The sequence below is a fragment of the Trichechus manatus genome, unplaced genomic scaffold, assembly GCF_000243295.1.
Source record: "Trichechus manatus latirostris isolate Lorelei unplaced genomic scaffold, TriManLat1.0 scaffold00024, whole genome shotgun sequence".
Classification (NCBI taxonomy): Eukaryota; Metazoa; Chordata; class Mammalia; order Sirenia; family Trichechidae; genus Trichechus; species Trichechus manatus.
Window position 1 is genome coordinate 19,255,516 of NW_004443960.1, and position 20,182 is coordinate 19,275,697.

The 20,182-nt window shown below is 38.7% G+C and overlaps 1 protein-coding gene across 1 annotated transcript in view; it reads left to right on the plus strand.

The window, feature by feature from the left end:
- LOC101344283 (ATP-binding cassette sub-family A member 3-like) overlaps positions 1 to 20,182 on the plus strand; it is a 223,043-nt gene that overhangs the window by 26,016 nt on the left and 176,845 nt on the right. The window contains exons 3-4 of the mRNA XM_004373451.2: positions 9,171 to 9,298; positions 11,306 to 11,459. Coding sequence (XP_004373508.1) covers positions 9,171 to 9,298; positions 11,306 to 11,459 — 282 coding nt within the window. The remainder of the gene's footprint in view (positions 1 to 9,170; positions 9,299 to 11,305; positions 11,460 to 20,182) is intronic.

Sequence of the window (20,182 nt, forward strand, 5' to 3'; positions counted from 1 at the left end):
GGGTTGTTTGTGGCACTTACTACAGCCACCAGGGCGGGTCGGTAATCAGTGCAGGGCAGGTTCCAGTAGGCCGTGCCTGTACTGCTTGGTGGTGTGATGTCAAGCGCACGGTGCAGGTAGGCAGGATGCAGTGGGGTGATTGTTATGGGTAGAGCTAAGATGGATATGGGATAGAGGAACAGGAGCCAAAAACATACAAACAAACAAAAAAGAGTGCTAGGGGAGCTTGCCGTTGGAATGGAGAGATGAGAGACTATAAAATGGAGAAAAACGGGGAGAGGAAGAAAAGAAAAGAATGAATAAATAAAAATCAGAAAGGTTAAAGAACCGCAAAGTTCCCGGGGATCCCCCTGAAGCAGCTATGAGGTCTGGGGAAGTCGCTCTCAGTTGTCGCAGTACAGCCTGGCTAGAAGGCGTAGAGGTATACAACGCCTGGTATTCAGGGATCAGAAAGAGAAGGAAGATATAGAGAGACAAGAAACTGAGCAATGAGAAAAGACAAAAAGGGAAAAAGGAAAAAGAAAACAAAACAAAACAAACTAAAAAAAAAAAAAAGAACGAGAAAGGCCCCTCAAAAAACATAAAAAAAATAAAACCAACGAAAAAAGAAATGCTCTCAGGGATCCCTCTGCACGTCTGTGGAAGCTGAAGGGGACTTCCTTGCCATGGAGCTCCGCCTGGCCAGAAAGGGCTCCCAACTCAAGAAAAGGAAAAGAAAACAAACAAACAGTTGAAAACGAAGAAACAAACAAAAGCCCCGGGATCCCTCCAGAGTGGTGTCCCAGACCAGGAAGCAGCGCCACACTCCAGTGGAGCTCCACAGCCCCTCAGGAAGAAGCAAAGATGGTAGACGCAGCTGGGCACTCGAGAGAAAGGAGGGGGAGGTGGGAAGAGGCAAGCAAGAAATCCAAAGAAGCAGGAAAAGAAAAAAAAGCAACACCAGCAGCCAACAAATGGCACCCAGAGAGCTGCACGCCTGGGTGTGTGGAATCCAAGCAGCCGGCACTTCCCGGTCAGGAGACCGTGGCCGCAGGACGCAGAGGAGGCTGAGCCGGGGCGAAGAGGGGTGGGGGGTGGGAAAACGCACACCGCAAATTACCGGTTGTTTTGTCTCCCACTGGACGCTCTGTGAGGCTGGTTTCTCATACCCCCGTTTGGTGGTCTCCAATAGGAGTCCAAGATGGTGGATCCGTGCTGCGTTAGCTGGTAGGGGACCTCTGCATGAAGTCTCTCCTTGCTCTCCGTTCTCTGTGAGTTTTCTCAGTCCATTTTGTGCTTGTCTGAGTTCTTTATCTCTTCATTTGATGTTTTAGGGTTTCAGAATTGTTGTATTCTCTGTTTGGCTTAGTTTTTTGGATCTTTGCTGTGGAGGGACGGCGTGGTGCTTCTGCCTAGAGCGCCATTTTGCTGGAACCAAATGTTTTTAATTTTGATGAAGTCCAATTTATTTATTTGTTATTTGTCGAAGACCTTATCAAAAACAGTCCTGATGCTTTACCTCTATGTTTTGTTATAAGAATTTTGTGGTTTTAGTTCTTATGTTTAGACCATTCATCCATTTTGAGTTATTGTTCTATATGGTGTGAGATATGGATCCAGCTTCATGCTTTTGCATGTGGAAATCCAGTTGTCTCAGCACCATTTGTTGAAGAGACTTTTTTTTTCCTCCATTGGATGGATTTTGCACCCGTTTTGGATATCAGTTGGCCATGGATATATGGATTTATTTCTGGATTCTCAGTTCTGTTCCATTGATCTGTTTATCTTTCATTATATCAGTACCACACTGTTTTGATTACTGTAGCTTTATATAGTATGTTTTGAAGTTGGGAAGTGTGAGTCCTTCTACTTTGTTCTTTTCAAGATTATTTTGGCTTTTCAGGGCCGTTTGCAAGTCTATATGAATTTAAGGATTACGTTTTCCATTTCCATAGAAAAAGCTCTTGTAATTCTTATAGAGACCTCATTGAATGAGTAGATAGCTTTGGGTAGTATTGGTATCTTAAAAATAGTAAGTCTTCCAATTCATGAACACATTCACCAATGAATATGATTTTAGCTGTGGGTGCTTTTTCTTTTTTTATAAATTCTCTTTATCATGTTGAGGAAGTTCCCTTCAATTCCTTGTTTCCTGAGTGTTTTTATCATATAAAAGTGTTGGATTTTGTCAGATGCCTTTTCTGTATCAATCAAGATAATCACGTGGTGATTTTCATTTGTTCTGTTAATGTGGTGTATTACATCGATTGATTTTCCTTATGTTAAACCTCTGTTGCTTTCCTTTGGTGTATCCCTCTTTATCATGGTATATAATCCTTTAAATGTGCTATTGGATTCTGTTTGTTAGTAATTTGTTAAAGATTTTTGCATCTGTATTTATGAAGGATATTGTGTGTACTTTTTTCTTGTGGTGTCTTCTCTCTGGCTTAGTGTCAGGATAATGCTGGCCTCGTAGAATAATTTCTTCTTTGATGCATGGGAATTTTAGAAACAAGTTGCTTAACTTCACGTATTTGAGGATTTCTTGTTATCTTTCTGATAATGACTTCTATTTTAATTTCTTTTAATCAGAGAACATACTTTAAGATTGCAGGTTTTTAAAATTTTGAAAATTGTTTATGACTATTATATGGTGTATTTTGGTAAATGTCTCATGTGCATTTGTAAAGACTGTATTCTGTAGGTTTTTTGTGCTGTGTTCTATAAATGTCATCTAGGTCAAGTTGGTTAATTGGGTTTTCTAAATCTTCTGTATCCATACTGACTTGCTTATTCTATCAGTTGTTGAGAGAGTTAGTATTAAAATTTCCAACTAGGATTTTAGGTTTGGATGTTTGTCCTTTTTGCTTGTATATTTTGAAATTAAGTTATCAGATCGTCTGATTGTTGAATTGTTTTAAAAGTAATATTTGGCAGTTCTAGAATTGTCATTGTCTCTGTTTTTAATAGATTCCATATTAACCATACTTACTTTAAAATCTCTGCCAGAATATTTCACTATCTGGATTGGTTTTTTTTTTTTTTTTCCTTTTAGGTTGTTTAGTTCTGTTTTATATCATACATTGTACAGTTTTGTTAAATGCTGTGTTAGTCATCTAGTGCTGCTTTAGCAGAAATACAACAAGTGGATGGCTTTAATGAAGAGAAATTTATTCTCTCATAGTCCAGTAAGCTACAAGTTCAAATTCAAGGCATCAGCTCCAGGGGAACACTTTCTTTGTTGGCTCTGGAGGAAGGTCCATGTCATCAATCTTCCCTTGGTCTGGGATCTTCTCTGCAAAGGGACCTCAGGACCAAAGGATGTGCTCTGCTCCTGGCACTGCTTTCTTGGTGGTATGAGGTTCCCAAGTGTCTCTGCTCGCTTCTCTCTTTTATATCTCAAAAGAGATTGGCTTAAGACACTATCCAATCCTGTATACCTCATCAGTATAACTACCGCTAATCCGTCTTATTAGATCATAGTGACTGAATTTACAACACATAAGGAAATCACATCAGATTACAAAATGGTACACAGTTATACAATACTGGGAATCATGACTCAGCCAAGTTGACAGATATTTTTGGGGGACCCAATTCAATCAATGACAAATACCATATATTTCAGATGAAAAATTTTAGAAGCTTAACCAAAGAGGGTTAAATTTTCTTCTGGGCGGTGACTTAAGTACTGGTAGATCACCTTGATATTGTTGAACGCTGCTTTTAGGCTTAATTAAAGACTGCTGTATTTCAGTTTTCTCTTTATTTTTGGAGCATCTCCCATAGTCCTAGTGCATGGTCCTAACTCCTAGGGTCTGGCTTTCTAAGGTTTCAGATGAAAGTCTAGAGTGTTTATGAAGACCCCTCTACTTCTGTGGGGTTTGAACTTCATTCAGTCTCCCTAGCGTTGCCCAGCTGCTGAAATCATTGCTCAGCATTTTAGCCTGGCAGCTGCTGCATAATCTTCTGATTTCTTGGAGTCTCATCCTATGCATGCTAAATCTAGGAGATGGCCAATGACTTGAGTGGAATTTACATGCCAGTTTTTTTTTCACCTCACTGCTCTGCTGTTCTCTCTTCTTTGAGATTTTGCACCTCAGGTCCCAGCCATTTTGGCATCCCTGAACTCTGAATTCTTTCTCTTCAGTTTAGTAAGTCTGTAACTTTTGAAAATATTTTCAGGAAAAGAAGTCAGGGTGAATATGGCACTCACCTTGTGTACTTCCCATTTCTCAAGGCTCTTAACTCCATAAGTCCTGCTTATGTTGGTTGTTTTATATATTTTGTCCAGCTTTTTTGCAGTGGGAAAGGTAGCCTCATGTAAGCCTCTTCATCATAGCTAAAACTGGAAGTCCTTATATGAGAATTTTAGAACTGTTTTCTTGTTATTTCCAATTATATTACATTCTAGTCAGAGAATAGTCTTTTTAAGATATTGATTCATCAGAATTTATTGAAGTTCTTTTATGTATCCTAATACATGATCAAGTTCTATAAAAATTGCTTGTGTGCTACGTAATGATGTATATTCTGAGTTGTTATATACTAAACCCATTTAGGTATTTCCCAGATTTTCTTGGCATTACCTGCCCACTAGGCCTCAGCCACATGTTCAGTGGAGAGCCTTTGCCTTCATCTCTTCCCCTAACAACTCAGATCTCTGAGCTTCCCTTGGGATAAGGGAAAGACTTCAGAATGGCCTCCATCATTTCTACTAGAGTGGGAACCACAGCAGTTCCAGTGTCCAAGACATTTATCCTGATGTGTAGAGATTTTGGCTTCCCTAGTGGATCCCAGGAGTGGCCAGGGAACACAAGTCAGAATGTAAGGGAGTTAACACCCCATAGGGCAAAATTTGACTAGTGAAAGACAGAGATGGGAAGGAACTAACAAATAAATTCCTTGCCCTTCCTTCTCCACAGACTGTTTCCAGATGCAGTATTTCCAAATATTCTCCCAGTGACGTTTTGTTATATTTCTTGCTATGTCATGTCTAACCTCATAATGTGGCACTTTGTATTGCTTTTCCTTTTTCTGTACCTCACTTCTCCTGGATGGGAACTAGGATTAGCCAGGTAAAGCACCTAGGATACACAGTTTAAGGAGGCACTCACTTACTCTTGCACGGCCTGATGAGTGACAGCCTCTTGTGTCCTGGGTTATATTTTCAGGGAAAATCAAGCAAAGATATGTTTCTGCTCATTAAAGTAAAGCACCCAACACCCAACACACCCAACACACACACACACCCAACACACACCCAACACACACACACACACCCAACACACACACACACACACACACACACACACACACACACACACACACACACACACCCTTGAGGATGTAACGTCTGTCTTGATGCCCAGATCAGTGATAGTTACTTTGCAATCTGTGCTAGTGACAGCAGTTGCATCAACCTGAAAACTTTGAGTAGGTATCAAAGCAGAGCTAGAAGCCTAGTATGATGGATATCTAATAGAAATTAATGTAAATGTACTTGTGAATCCCTCTGCACTCCCTCACCACTAGTACCCGGGCAGCTATGAAGAATAGTGACTATTTCTCATAAGATTCAGTGCTCAAGGCAAAGATATTGGGAAATTTCCTGTGACAGAAGGGATGCATGGCTAAGTTGGGTGACAGTCAGTGGCTGGGTTTACATTTAAAAGTAGAGGCTCTGTCCCCCAAAACATGCCTGATTACCTGCTTGCACTCACTTGGAAGACAAGAGGCTTGTGCCTAGGCTTTTGCCCCTCACCTCAGGTAGACATTGTTAGCCAAAGCAGCTGATCTTCAAAGATGAATTGTTGTTTTTGTGCGCCATGGAGTCAATTCCAGCTCATAGCGACCCTATAGGACAGAGTAGAATAGCCCCATCAGGTTTATGGGACAAGATTGTAAGGTCTTTTCTCCCATGGAGTGGCTGGTGGATTTGAACCACCGACCTTTCAGTTAGCAGCCAGGCGCTTAACCACTGCACCACTAGGACTCCTTTCAAAGATAAATAGACAATGGAATTTTTTGAGGTATCTGAGATCAAGACAATAAAAGGAAAAAAGCAAATAGAATCACTTATACCAGAGGAGGCAGAACTAAGGGAACTACTGGAGGTGCGGAGGGGAGGAGCTGCTCAGGTATGCACCAGCCCAACCACACCAGCTGCTGTTGGCTCCCCATTCTAGTTGCTACCCCCTCATCCTAGGTTGATGCAGTTGCTTTCTCATGCATGGCAGTGAGTGAAAGAACAATTATACCCAGTCTGGGCTTCAGGAAAATGATTGCATGCTCAGGGGTGTGTGTGTGTGTGTGCGCGTGCGTGCGTGCGCACGTACATGTGTGCATGTGCTTATACTTATTGAGGCTAAGCAAGTTGGTATGTATTGCCATGATAAAGGTCAGAAGTTATGTAGTTATATTCTTTCAGAGTTGGGTTTTTTTTTTTTTTTTAATTTCAGTCTCTAGGATGGGAGTTGGCAGAGGCAAATGAGTTGAGGAATCTTAAGAGTTAATTGAAGTGATAGACCTTGGAATCCAAGGTGGAAAGGGCACAAAGTTAAGAGAAATCTGATTTCAACTGAAAGTGACTGGATTGTCAGTGGCTCCTGATTGAAGACCTCTTTTGCTACATCACAAAACCAGTATACTACCATCTTTACATGTTAATATCTCTCAACAGCTGTCTTTCCAGAAAAAAAACAGAATGAAGAGCACACCACATATTTATGGGACTGATTTCAGACCCTGAAACCCTACTTTCAGCTTTGGAATTTATATCTCAGCTGGACCCACCCCCTGCAAAAGGGGGATTAGGTCAGGTGCTGCATACCTGGTATTTCTCAGCTTTACCAAAAGTAATGATTATGCCCCCAAGCTACCACAGCATCATTTCATGACCGCCAGCAGTGATCTCAGGTTTGGATAGCGGTCAAAATCCCAGGATACAGTAGGAAAATGTTGTTAGGTGCCATTGATTCAGTTCCAACTCATAGCAACCCTATGTACAACAGAATGAAATAGAACAATAGACTTTAAATAATCACCAAGTTTACCTAACTTGAGAAAGTACATAGGACAGGAAGCATGATGTATACAGCATCGGCGTTCTCATGTGAGTCTTGCAACAGCACAGGTGCAGCTTTAGGCTTCACTACCACACAGGGAATATTCAGTTCAAGAGATGATGACATGAATGTGTATCCTCTAAGTCTAGGGATGCTACTACTTTTGTTTGCCAAAGTTTTTATATAGCCCTAGTGACATTCTTCTCACTCTACATGTAGTCTCTAAATTGTAGATGTTACAGCAAGCAATGTTGATAATCAAGTTTCTGGTACTGCTAAGTGGCGTGGGTGGAGCCACCAGTCCTCAGGCCCCTGATACAGGTAGGTGAGGACCCTGCTTAATGGGCAGAGCAGTGTCAAATGTCACAAACCTGCCACTCCACTGTATAGCTGATACAGATGAAGTTCGGCTTCAGGTATATACCCTGTTGGACTGTGCTCATGAGGGTCTACGCTGTTGGAATAGGCCCACACAGGTCTGTGCAGGGGTGAAAGGCATTCAAAGTCTGTGGACCTTTTGTGCCTGTGCCTAGGCAAGGGAGCTGTGCCTGCCCTGAGTTCCCGGCTTAGGGAAGCTGGCAGATTATTTTTTCCTGTTTGTTAATTTCTTCCCTTTCCAAGGTTGGGAGAATGGCTCAGGGTGCGTCATGGTCCTGCTTCTGGCCTAGGGGATGCAACAATCACTCAAGCTGGCCTGGACCAGTGCAGAGCAGGGAGGGGGTAGGTAAGTGGGAGAGAGGTTGTCTTAGTCATCTAGTGCTGCTATAACAGAAATACCACAAGTGGATGGCTTTAACAAAGAGAAGTGTATTTCTTCACAGTAAAGTATGCTAAAAGTCCAAATTCAGGGCATCAGCTCTAGGGGAAGCCTTTCTCTCTCTGTCGGCCTTCTCATCAATGTTCCCCTGGCCTAGGAGTTTCTCTGCACAGGGACCCCAGGTCCAAAAGACTACTCTGCTTCCGGCACTGCTTCCTTGGTGTTATGAGGTCCCCAACTCTCTGCTTGCTTCCCTTTCCTTTTATCTCTTGTAAGACAAAAGGTGATGCAGGCCACACCCTAGGGATATGACCTTAGTAAGGGTGTTATACAATCCCACCCAAATACTCTTTAACATAAAATTACAGTCACAAAATGGAGGACAGCCACACAATACTGGGAGTCATGGCCCAACCAAATTGATACACACATTTTTTGGGGGACATAATTCAATCCATGACAGAGGTTCTTCCCAAAGGGGTTGTTTTTTGATCCATGCAGTAGATTAGCCGCTTGTACTTACTTTTGCTGATTGAGCACCACTTTTCACTGGTTCTGGAAGCTTGAGTAGGCGCTCTGCCTCTTGGTCTCTCCCAGTGTGGAAAATGCATCCAAGTGCCACTGCATGCTTTAGTGTGCACATGAGCCCATCTGGCCTCCAGGGTGCCGATTCCTGCCGGGTCAGGTCTGGCAACTCCTCTCTGCTTCTGAACCATCTCTCCCTCCCTCTCCCACTCAGTCCAATTCCTCAACATTGCCTTTGATGTTCAGGGCTCCTAGATTGTCATATATAAGTGATGCACTTGTTTTTTTGGGTCTTTGTGATAAGAGGGACCACAGGAAGCGTCTGACTACTCCTCCGTCTTGGCCCCACTTAGCACCTCAGTTTTAGAGTGCCCTCACACAGCTTAAATTTAATTTAGACTAAATTTGTTAATGGATCACATTAAATATTGAAACTGCAAAGTGGTTTCATTCCCCAGCTCTCAGTATTTTTTATTCAAACAGAGATTCCCATGTCACAGATTTTGAATAGATTGCATAGATCAATTTTGTTATTTTCCTTCAAGATAGACATTTCAATAATGGTTTGAAGCATCCCTTAGCTTACTTCAGTATGCAGTTATTATAATAATTATTATTTTAAATTTGTGGTAAAACTTTTAAAACTTCAAAAAATTATTGTACACTTCAAATATCCGTTAGTTGGCTATGCCAATATTTGAGCAACAGTGTTTTGAAATTTATACTATTTTGATAACCTTTCATCCATGTAAAGTGGTATCCCAATCTACAGATAGGAAGGGCTATCAAATGTTTTGCCTTTGTGTGACCAATTCTCATACTGTATTTTTCTCTTTCTACAGTTCATGGCTTTTCTTCAGAGAGAGATTTTGAGAATTACATTAAGTATGAGAATAACTCTAAAAAAATGCTGGCTGCTATTGTTTTTGACCATGACTTCAAAAATAGCTATGATCCCCTGCCACTTAAGGTGAGAAAGTTTTATGTAGAAACCTCATAATTATACTTGTAGTTCCAGGAATTTAATGAGGTAGAGGTATCATTATCCTGTCTTATATGTGGGGAAAATAACTTGCCCAAGATCATACTGCTTGTATATGGCAGAGCAGGAGTCTGAATCCAAATTTTATTAACGTCAGTGTCTGTGCACTTTAGACGTTGCTGATGAGGAAAGAATTGTATTCACTACCTACCAGGCTTTATGTTTATAAATTGAATCATGAGAAACAATGGCAACTAGGATATTACTTTCAGCAGTGTATCTGATATGGCAGCTGCCTCCAGCCCTGCAGATGATGGCAAAGTAAATACACATTTCCAAGGCCAGGGGACCTGATGTGATAAAGTAGATGCATTTTCACCAGCAGGGGTCCCAACACAGAATTTCCTTCTTGAGTGAATCCCGTAATTTCTCCCCTACACCAAAATCTAGAAAATAACACTAAGGCTCAGCAGCCTGAGCCAGAATTAGGAAATATGCAGACACTGAGGAAGATTCTAAAAGCCCTTAAAGAGGAGAGAGAAAGACAGTGCTTTGAAGTTGGTGTATCTTTATCACATCCTACAGACATGTTAACTGATAATGAGGGAAATAACCAAAATACAATATTCGGCTATATATATATATATCCAAGTATATATATCCCAAAATGTGTGTGTATATATATTTATGTAATATATCCCAACATATGTATCTCCAAACGTATGTCCAAATATATGTATATATCCAAATATATATATTTATCCAAATATATATATATGTATGTATCTCCAAATATACAGGTATATAGATATATATAACCACATTCTGCATTTAGGATATATGTGGTTGTCAATGGAAGGACAAAGTAAGGAACCCAGTGGTAGGACTGTAGGTATCTTTTCATTCTGTCCAGTAGTCTCTCCTTCCATATGTGCCAGCTTCCCTCAGATTACTCAGTGCTGGTGTAGACTCAACAGTGTGCAAAGAGTTTTGAGTGCAGTTTCAAATTCATTCTCTTCTGCCTTGTATAATCTTCCTTTCTCTTGGCTTACTCTTACTTATTCTTTAAGACTCTGCTGTTGTGACTCCCTCTGCTGTCTGGCCTGACCACACCCACTCCTTTCTTCCTTCATACTCCTATAATGTAATGTACATAGCTCTATCACTGAATTTACTATATTATAAAAATATTTGTTTCCTCAACTAGAATTTGAGCTCCTTGAGTGACAAGTTTTATGCCTTCACCCTTGAGCATGTAGTAAATGCCTAATTTTTTTGTCTTGATAACTGAATATGTGAGTATTTACCTAGACACTACAGCATGGGCCTTTCCCTCCTGATCTTACTGATTTTTGCCAACTTTTGGTCTATCATTCATTGACTTAAGAAGTTACTTAGGCCCAGAATGATCTACCTTGATGTTTACTCAGCTCTCCAGAATTGGTATTATATTTTCATTTAATAATTGAAATATGCAGCGCACCACATTTATATTTTATTGCATTCCTCCTCTGTTCTCTCGTATAGGATTCTTTCTTAAAATCACTTTTAGGAGAAGATGAGATTTTTATCCTGGAAACACTTGGATGGCATAATGAGAAGAGAAATTAATAACCACCCATTGGTGTATTTCATTTCAATATATATGCCAAGTTGTCTGTTTAGGAAAAAATACATTCATAGTGATATGTAAGATGCCACCGTGTTTGCTTACTGCATACCCACAATATACATCCAAGTGTTGTTAACGCTTAAGTAAAAAATATCATGAACTTGAGGGAGGACAGATTTAAAGGAAGCTGACTTAGATTACATGTGGTCAGAGCACGTGAGCTTGTGCTCTCACTTCCCGATGTCCAGAATCCACTCTGGCACTTGTTAGACCACCTCCAAAGCCACATATTCCCATTTGCGCTTTAACTTCATTTTGTCTCCAATTTTTTATTAAACATTTTTTTTGGTTTATAGATGTTTGTTTCCTATTGCTCTTTCTAGGTAAAATATTATCTGCGTTTTAGTCGTTTCGACAGGATGAAGTTGCCATCACGGCCTCATGTGCATGTCAAAAGCTGGAGAACAGCTTTTCTCTTTCCATCTGTTCCTTCTGTACGACCCAGAAACATGTATGACCCTACTGGGGGAGATCCTGGTGAGCAAATTCTTAAGCATCCTTATTTTAATATCCCAGTTGTATATAGTAGGAGACATCACATATTTGTACTTTTATTTCTTCAACTTTTGTGATGAAAGCTGTTTGTTTTTAACTTACTATGGAGAAGATTTTTTAATTTAAATTTTCAGTGTCCAAAAATCCTCACAAAAATTCTGTATGTTTGAACACTTGATTTATATCATCTTTTATCCTTTCTTGATCATTATCATTGTATATCGTTATATTTTCATGTAGATTTACTTGTGAAATTTTGACTCTAATGACTTAATGTACACATTCCCAGGTAATGACACAGCTTGGTTAATTATAGCTATGTGCTATTCTGTTGGACTGTTGAATGGTTTTTAATATAACTATAGGAAATTTTAAATTAAAATTTATTACACAAAATACCATTAGAAACTCTTTAATGTGGGGCTTTGTTTTTGCCAACAATGTGCAGATTACCTTGAGAAAATTATTCAACCAAAAAAAATTAGCATAATTCTTAAAAATTTGAAACAACTTACATCTTCGCATAAGTTAAATGACTAACGAAAGTATGAAATATGACGGACCATTGTGCAGTCATTAAAAATAATCATCATGAAATCTTCTGAAAAAGGAAAGTCCAGAACTCTTTTATGAAACTTTAACTACATAAATGACATATTCATCAGCACAAAACTAGAATCAGTGTCCAAATATGAAAATAGTTGCTATGTTAGGTTGGCAAGATTGTGTTTTGTGTTATATCTTGAACACTGTTTTTCCAGTCATAAAATTTCAAAAGGAATCTAATGTCTTTTCAAATTTATGTTGCTGCATTGTGAGTTTAGTCTAGGGTATTACCTTACAAGTGTCAGTCTGATGAAAAAATTAGAAAGCTGGATAATGCTAAAACTTACCAGGTATGTGAGGATGTAGAAACCCAAATGCACTGTTAAAGGGAGGATGCATATGTTGATGTGACTGGTTTGGCACTAATAGTCAAATTAAGAATATGCTCCTAGGTAAAAACCCTAAAGAAACTCTTTGTGGCTCTATAAGAATGTTCATGGTAGTGTTGTGATAGCAGGGAGTTGGAGACAATCAGGGCAACTTATTAGAAAGACTGAAGTAGATATATACATAGAGCATCTTAAAAACATAAAACTAAGTGAATAAAGTATATAACACAATTTCATTTACATTAATTAAAATATGTGCGAACAAAATGGCTACACATTTCAGAAGAACACATACAAACATAAAGTCATCAAACACACTAGAATGGTGCTAGTAGGAAAGGGAGAGGGACAAAGGATATAGGAATATAAGAGAATAAATAAAACAGGTTAAAAGGGCAAGAACCAGTGTATCATGAAATAAGCCATATGATTTAACTCAATCCTATTCCCCTTGGGCTACAGATGTGTGTGTGTACATAAATACTTAAATATGTGCATGGTATAAAATAATTAACATAGTTATTAAAGCTCTTAAGCTCTATCTTTTATTGCTGAATTACCTACTTGTTTCTATAACGTTTATCCTCAGTATAAACTTGATGTATACAGTAGTCCTAAATAGACAGTTATTGTTTAAGTAATAACTGTTTTAGCCCTTTGTTCTTTCCTTCTCCAGTAATAATAGCTAAAATTTTTGAGTGCTTACTTTGATTCTGAACTACTGTGAGATAGATCCTGTTATATCAGTTTTGCAGGTGAGCCTCAGAGAGATTATATAAACTGTGCTAAGGGTTAAATAACTCATAAGCATTGGAGTTGGGACTTGAACAAAGGCAGTCTGTGTCCAGTGTCAGCTCGTCACTTTAACTATGACAGAGGAAGGGGCTAGCACCCTTTATGGAACAAACAAAACAAAATTTATATTGTATTTTCCACTGTTCTTTTCAATATAAAAAGCAATACAAAACATATTAGAGTTATGTAAATATGATCCTCCATACTAAAAACTGAAACAAGTGGAAATTCTAGAACATAAATGCAATATCTAAAATAAATTCATAGGATGGGATTAACAGCAAATAAAGGGTCAATAAAAATGTGGACATAATATGCATTTTCTACTTTAAAGCCGAGTGATAAAAAGATTGACATTTTTCAGCCATAAAAGAAATAAAGTAATGATGCATGCTACAATGTGGATTAACCTCAAAAAAATTATGTATGAGTCCATTTCTATAAAATATTCTGAATAAATCAATCCATAGACACAGAAAACAGATTACTAGTTGCCAGGGGCTGAGAAGAAGAGGGAATGAGGAGTAACTGTTTAATGGGTGTAGAGTTTTCCTTTGGGATGATGAAAATGTTTTGAAACTAGATAAAGGTGATAGTTGCACAACGTGTGAATGTACTAAATGCCACTGAATTGTACATTTTAAAATGGTTAATTATATGATACGTGAATTTTATCTCAGTTTAAACAAATGAACACACATTGGTGACCTGTGGGACAATATTATTACATATTTGTACCTGGATATGCCACAAAGAGGAGAAAGAGATGAAGCAGTAAACATGTTTAAGGAATGTTGAATCATTTTCATATTTGATTAAAATTATAGGTTTGTGGAGCCAAGAAGCTCAGCAAACCAAAATCAGTATTAAAAAAAAACCCAAAACATACCTATGCACTTTATAGTCAAACTGCAGAACACCAAAAGGTAAGAAGAAAATCTGAAAAGCAACTTAACAAAGAAGAGACTTATTGCATACATAAGAATAGCAATCAGAATGATGGCTGAGAACAGACACTTCACCAAAGAAGACATTCGGGCAGCTGCTAGATACATGAGGCAGTGCTCACGATCATTAGCCATTAGAGAAATGCAAATCAAAACTACAGCGAGATACCATCTTACCCCAACAAGGCTAGCATTAATCCAAAAAAAACAAAATAACAAATGTTGAAGAGCTTGTGGAGAGACTGGACCGCTTCTACACTGATGGTGGGAATGTAAAATGGTACAACTTTTTGGAAATCGATTTGGCGCTTCCTTAAAAAGCTAGAAATAGAAGTACCATACCATCCAGCAATCCCACTTCTTGGAATATATCCTAGAGAAGTAAGAGCCATCAGACGAATAGATATACGCACACCCATGTTCATTGCAGCACTGTCCACAATAGCAAAAAGATGGAAACAACCTAGGTGCCCATCAACAGACAAATGGATAAACAAATTACGGTATATTCACACAATGGAATACTTGACAACGATAAAGAACAACGATGAATCTGCGAAACATCTCATAATATGGATGAATCTGGAAGGCATTATGCTTAGTGAGATTAGTCACAAAAGGACAAATATTCTATGAGACCACTATTATAAGAACTCAAGAAATGGTTTAAACACAGAAGAAAACATTCTTTGATGGTTACGAGGGTGGGAAGGGAGGGAGATGGGTATTCATTAACTACACAGTAAATAAGCACTGTCTTAGTTGAAGGGAACAACAACATACAATACAGGGGAAGTCAGCACACCTGGACTCAACCAAAAGCTAAGAAGTTTCCTGAATACAACCAAACACTTCGAGGGACAGAGTAGCAGGGGTGGGGGTCTGGGGACCATGGTTTCAGGGGTCATCTAGGTCAGTTGGCATAACAAAGTTTATTAAGAAAATGTTCTGCATCCCACTTCGGTGAGTGGCATCTGGGGTCTTAACAGCTAGTGAGCGGCCGTCTAAGATGCATCCATTGGTCCCAACCCACCTGGAGCAAAGGAGAATGAAGAACACCAAAGACACGAGGAAAATATTAGCCCAGGAGACAGAAAGGGCCACATAAACCAGAGACTCCATCAGCCTGAGACCAGAAGAACTAGACGGTGCCCAGCTACCCTGCCCTAACAGGGAACACAACAGAGAGTCCCTGACGGAGCAGGAGAAAAGTAGGGTGCAGAACTGAAATTCTGGTAAAAAGACCAGACTTGATGATCTAACTGAGACTAGAGGGACCCCAGAAGACATGGCCCCCGGAGTCTCCGTTAGCTCAGAACTGAAACCATTCCCGAGGCCAACTCTTCAGACAAAGATTAGACTGGACTATGGGACATAAAATGATACTTGTGAAGAGAGCGCTTCTTAGTTCACGTAGATACATGAGACTAAATGGGCAGCTCCTGTCCGGAGGCAAGATGAGAAGGCGAACAAGGACAGGAGCTAGTTGAATGGACCCAGGAAATCCAGGGTGGAAAGGAGGAGTGTTTTTGTCACATTATAGGGAGAGCAGCTAGGGTCACATAGCAATGTGTATATAAATTTTTGTTTGAGAAGCTGACTTGAACTGTAAACTTCCACTTAAGCACAATTAAAAAAAAAAGAATGGTGGCTGACATCTTAGCAGAAACAATGGAAACCAGTTGATGGTGAAGAATATCTTTAAGGTACTGATAAAAAGAAAATGTCAACCTGAAATTCGGTATCCATTGAAAATATCCTTTGGAAATGAAAGTGAAAGAAAGACATTTTCAGTTAAATGAGAGCTGAATTTTTCACTCTCACAGCCACACTACAGGAAATCCTAAGAAGTTCTTCACAGATAAATAATACCAAAGAAACTCATATCTACAAGAAAAAAAAATAACACTAGAAATGCTATATACCGTATGTGAGTAAATATAAAATAATACATTTTTAAATTTTCTTAATTTCTTTAAAAACCTGTTGAGTATTTAAAGCAAACGTAGTAGGAGAGTTATCATGGGATATAAAATACAAGTTAATAAATGGCAGAAATGGAACAAAGGGGAAAAAAGAGGTAAATGGAATTATTCTGTAAAAAAGTATAGTGGCTAATGTTATGTGTGAACTTGGCTAGGCTGTGATTCTTAGTGGTTTGGCAGACATTGGACTGATTGCTCTTCCATAATCTAATCTAATCTATAATATAATATATGATATAATGTAATCACCTGCATGATAGGATCTGATGTAATCAGCCAATCAGTTGAAAGGGGTGTTTCATTGGGGGTGTGGCCTGCCTCTGGTGTATAAATGAATGTTCTTGGCAAGGCTTGCTCGCTCTCTGGACCCTGCATTCTTCTCATCACCTGACTTCCAGTTCTTGATACGTAAGCCTACAGGAGTCTTTAGCCTGCTGCCTGACATGCAGATTTTAGATTCCCCAGCCCCTGCAACCCTGTGAGCCAGCAGAGGCCTCCAGCCTGCTGCCTGACCTGCAGATTTTGGGTTCATCAGCCCTTGCAACCATGTGAGCCAACAGAAGTCTTCAGCCTGCTTCCTAACGCATGGATTTGGGACTTGCCAGCTCCCACAATTGTGTGAGCCATTTCCTTGAAGTAAATATCTCTTTATATATTTATATATACGCTTCACTGATTTTGCTTCTCTAGAGAACCCAGACTAGGACAAGAAGTTCTTCGGTATATGTAAAGTTGTCTGCTATTAATTCAGTGTAAATTGTTATAAAATACATTTTGTAATCTCTTGGTCAACCAATAAAAATTATAACAAATAAATATAGATTAAGAGCCAAAAAAGGAAATAAGATGGAATACTAAAAAATACTAAATCCAAAAGAGGTCAAGAAGTGAGGGAAAAATAACAAAAACAGATGGAACATAGATAAACAAATAGTATGCTGGAGACTAAAACGTAACCATATCGACAATTCCATTAAATGTAGATGAATGAATGCCCCATGTAAAAAGTACAGATTGTCAGACTGGATATAAAAAAAAAAAGGAGTGGGTATACTGTCTTCAAGAGACACATTTTAAATATAAATACAAAATTGAAAGTAAAAGGATGGAAGATAGATACTATGTAAACTAATTATAAAAAAGATGGTATGACTATAATAGTATTAAAAAAACATAGTTATCAGTACAGGTAGTATTATCAGACATGTCTGATAAGAAGAAATGTCAAAATCGTAAAAAGGTCGGTTGATCAAGAAGACATGACTTATATATGCTGTTGTTGTTAGGTGCCATCGAGTCGATTCTGACTCATAGCGACCCTACATACGCTAGAATGAAACACTGCCTGGTCCTGCTTGATGCTCACAACCGTTGCCGTGCTTAAGCCCATTGTTGCAGCCACTGTGTCAGTCCCTCTTGGTGAAGGTCTTCCTCTTTTTTGCTGACCCTCTACTTTACCAAGCATGATGTCCTTCTCCAGGGACTGATCCTTCCTGACAGCATATCCAAAGTATGTGAAATGTAGTCTCGCCATCCTTGCTTCCAAGGAACATTCTGGTCGCACTTCTTCCAAGACAAATTTGTTCATTCTTTTGACAGTCCATGGTATATTCAGTATTCTTTGCCAACACCGTAATTCAAAGGCATCAATTCTTTTTCAGTCTTTATTCATTGTCCAGCTTTCGCATGCACATGAGGCAATTGAAAATGCTGTGGCTTGGATCAGGTGCACCTTAGTTCTGAAAGTGACATCTTTGCTTTTTTAAGTTTGAAGTGCTTCAAGTCCACTTCACTTTCAGCAAGTAAAGTCGTGTCATCTACATATCGCAGGTTGTTAATGAGTCTTCCTCCAATCCTGATGCCACATTGGTCTTCATATAGTCCAGCTTCTATAATTATCTGTTCCGCATAGACGAATATGTATGGTGAAAGGATACAACCCTCACACACAACTTTCCTGACTTTAAACCATGCAGTATCCCCTTGTTCTGTATGAAAGACTGTGTGATATTAATGATATTGTTCAATAATTTCTACATTTGGTTGGATAACCTTTCTTGGGAATAGGCATAAATATGGATCTCTTCCAATCAGTTGGCCAAGTAGCTGTCTTCCAAATTTCTTGCTATAGTTGGTGTCAAGAGTGGGAGATGATGCAGTCATCTCAGTTGACACAGAAAAGGCATTTGGTAAAATCCAACACCCTTTCTTGATTAAAAACACTGAATCAGCTAGGAAGAGAAACAAAATTCCTCAATATGATTAAGAGTGCTTATGAAAACTCAACAGCTAACATTGTGCTCATTGAAGAAAGTTTGAGAGCTTTCCCCCTTAAGATTGGGAACAAGACAAGGATACCTGCTCTTACCACTCCTATTCAATATTGTACTGGAAGTTCTTAGTTTAATCAAATGAAAAATTAGAAAGCCTCAACAAAGAAATAGAAGACATAAAGAAGAATAAAATAGAAATTTTAGACCCAAAAGACACAATAAATGAAATTAGAAGCTCAGTGGATGTACTCAAAAGGAAAATGGAGGGGACAGAAGAATCGCTGAACTGGAAGATAGTAGAAACTACATGATCTGAACAACCGAGAAAAAGTAGACAAAAACAATGAACAAAGTCTCAGGGATCTGTAGTACTATAACAAAAGATCCAACATTTGTAGTATTGGAATCCCAGTAGGAGGAGAGACAGTGAAACTGAAAAAGCACTCAAAGAAATAATGGCTGCAAACTCCCCCAATTTGACAAGAAACATAAACCTAGATATTCAAGAAGCTGAGTGAACTCCAACCAGGATAAAAACTGGAGAAATCATGTGAAGACACATCATCGTTAAACTTCTGAAAACTAAGGACAAAGGAAAAATCAAGAAAGCAGCCAGAGAAAAATGACACCTTACTTATAGGGGGGAAGAATCAGAATGACAGCAGATTTTCTTTAAAAACCATGGAGGCCAAAAGGAATGACAATATATTTTTTAAGTGTTGAAAGAAAATATCTGTCAACCTATGATCCTGTTGTTGTCAGGTGCCGTCGAGTTGGTTCTGACTCACAGTGACCCTGTGTACAACAGGACGAAACACTGCCCAGTCCTGCACCATCCTCACAATCATTGCTATGTTTCAGCCAATTGTTGGAACCACTGTATCAGTCAATCTTGTTGAAATTCATCCTCTTTTTCTCTGACCCTCCAGTTTACCAAGCATAATGTCCTTCTCCAGGGACTGGTCCCTCCTAATAACATGTCCAAAGTACATGAGACAAAGTCTCGCCATCCTTGCTTCTAAGGAGCAGTCTCACGTAATCTTGTACCCAGTAAAAATATTCCTTGGGAATGAAAGAGAATTCAGGACATTCTTAGATGATGAAAAACTATAAAAATTTGTTGTTGCCTGCAGAACACTCTGCAAGAATGGCTAAAGGAAGTTCTATAAACAGAAAAGAAATGCTAAAAGAAGGAATTTTGGAACATTATAAAGGAAGAAAGAACATGGTAAACAAAAATAATGGGCAAATAAAATAGACTTTTCTTGATTTTCTAAAATATAGTTGATGTTTGAAGCAAAAATTACAAATATCTGATGTTCTCAGTGTATGTAGAGGAAATATTTGAGACAATTGTGAATGAGAGAATAAAGGGACATAGAGAGAGTTAAGGTTTCTGTACTTCACTTGAACTGATAAAATTATGACACTAGTAGGCTGTGATAAATTATGTATACATAATGTACTACCTAGAATGACCACTAAAAAGATATGCAAAGAGTTACATTAAAAAAAATGTAATAGATAAATAGTTCAATGTATACAAAATTGGAATTCCAAAAGGAGAAGAGAGTAGGGCAGGGGAAAATATTTGGAGAAATAATGGCTGAGATTTTTCCAAAATTAATGACAAGACACAGAACCACAGCTCCAAGAATCTTAGAGAACACCAAGCAGGATAAATAAAAAACAAAACAAAATAAAACACCTAAGCGTATCATATTCAAACTTTAGAAAATCAGACAAAACTTTGAAGGCACGGGGAGGGGG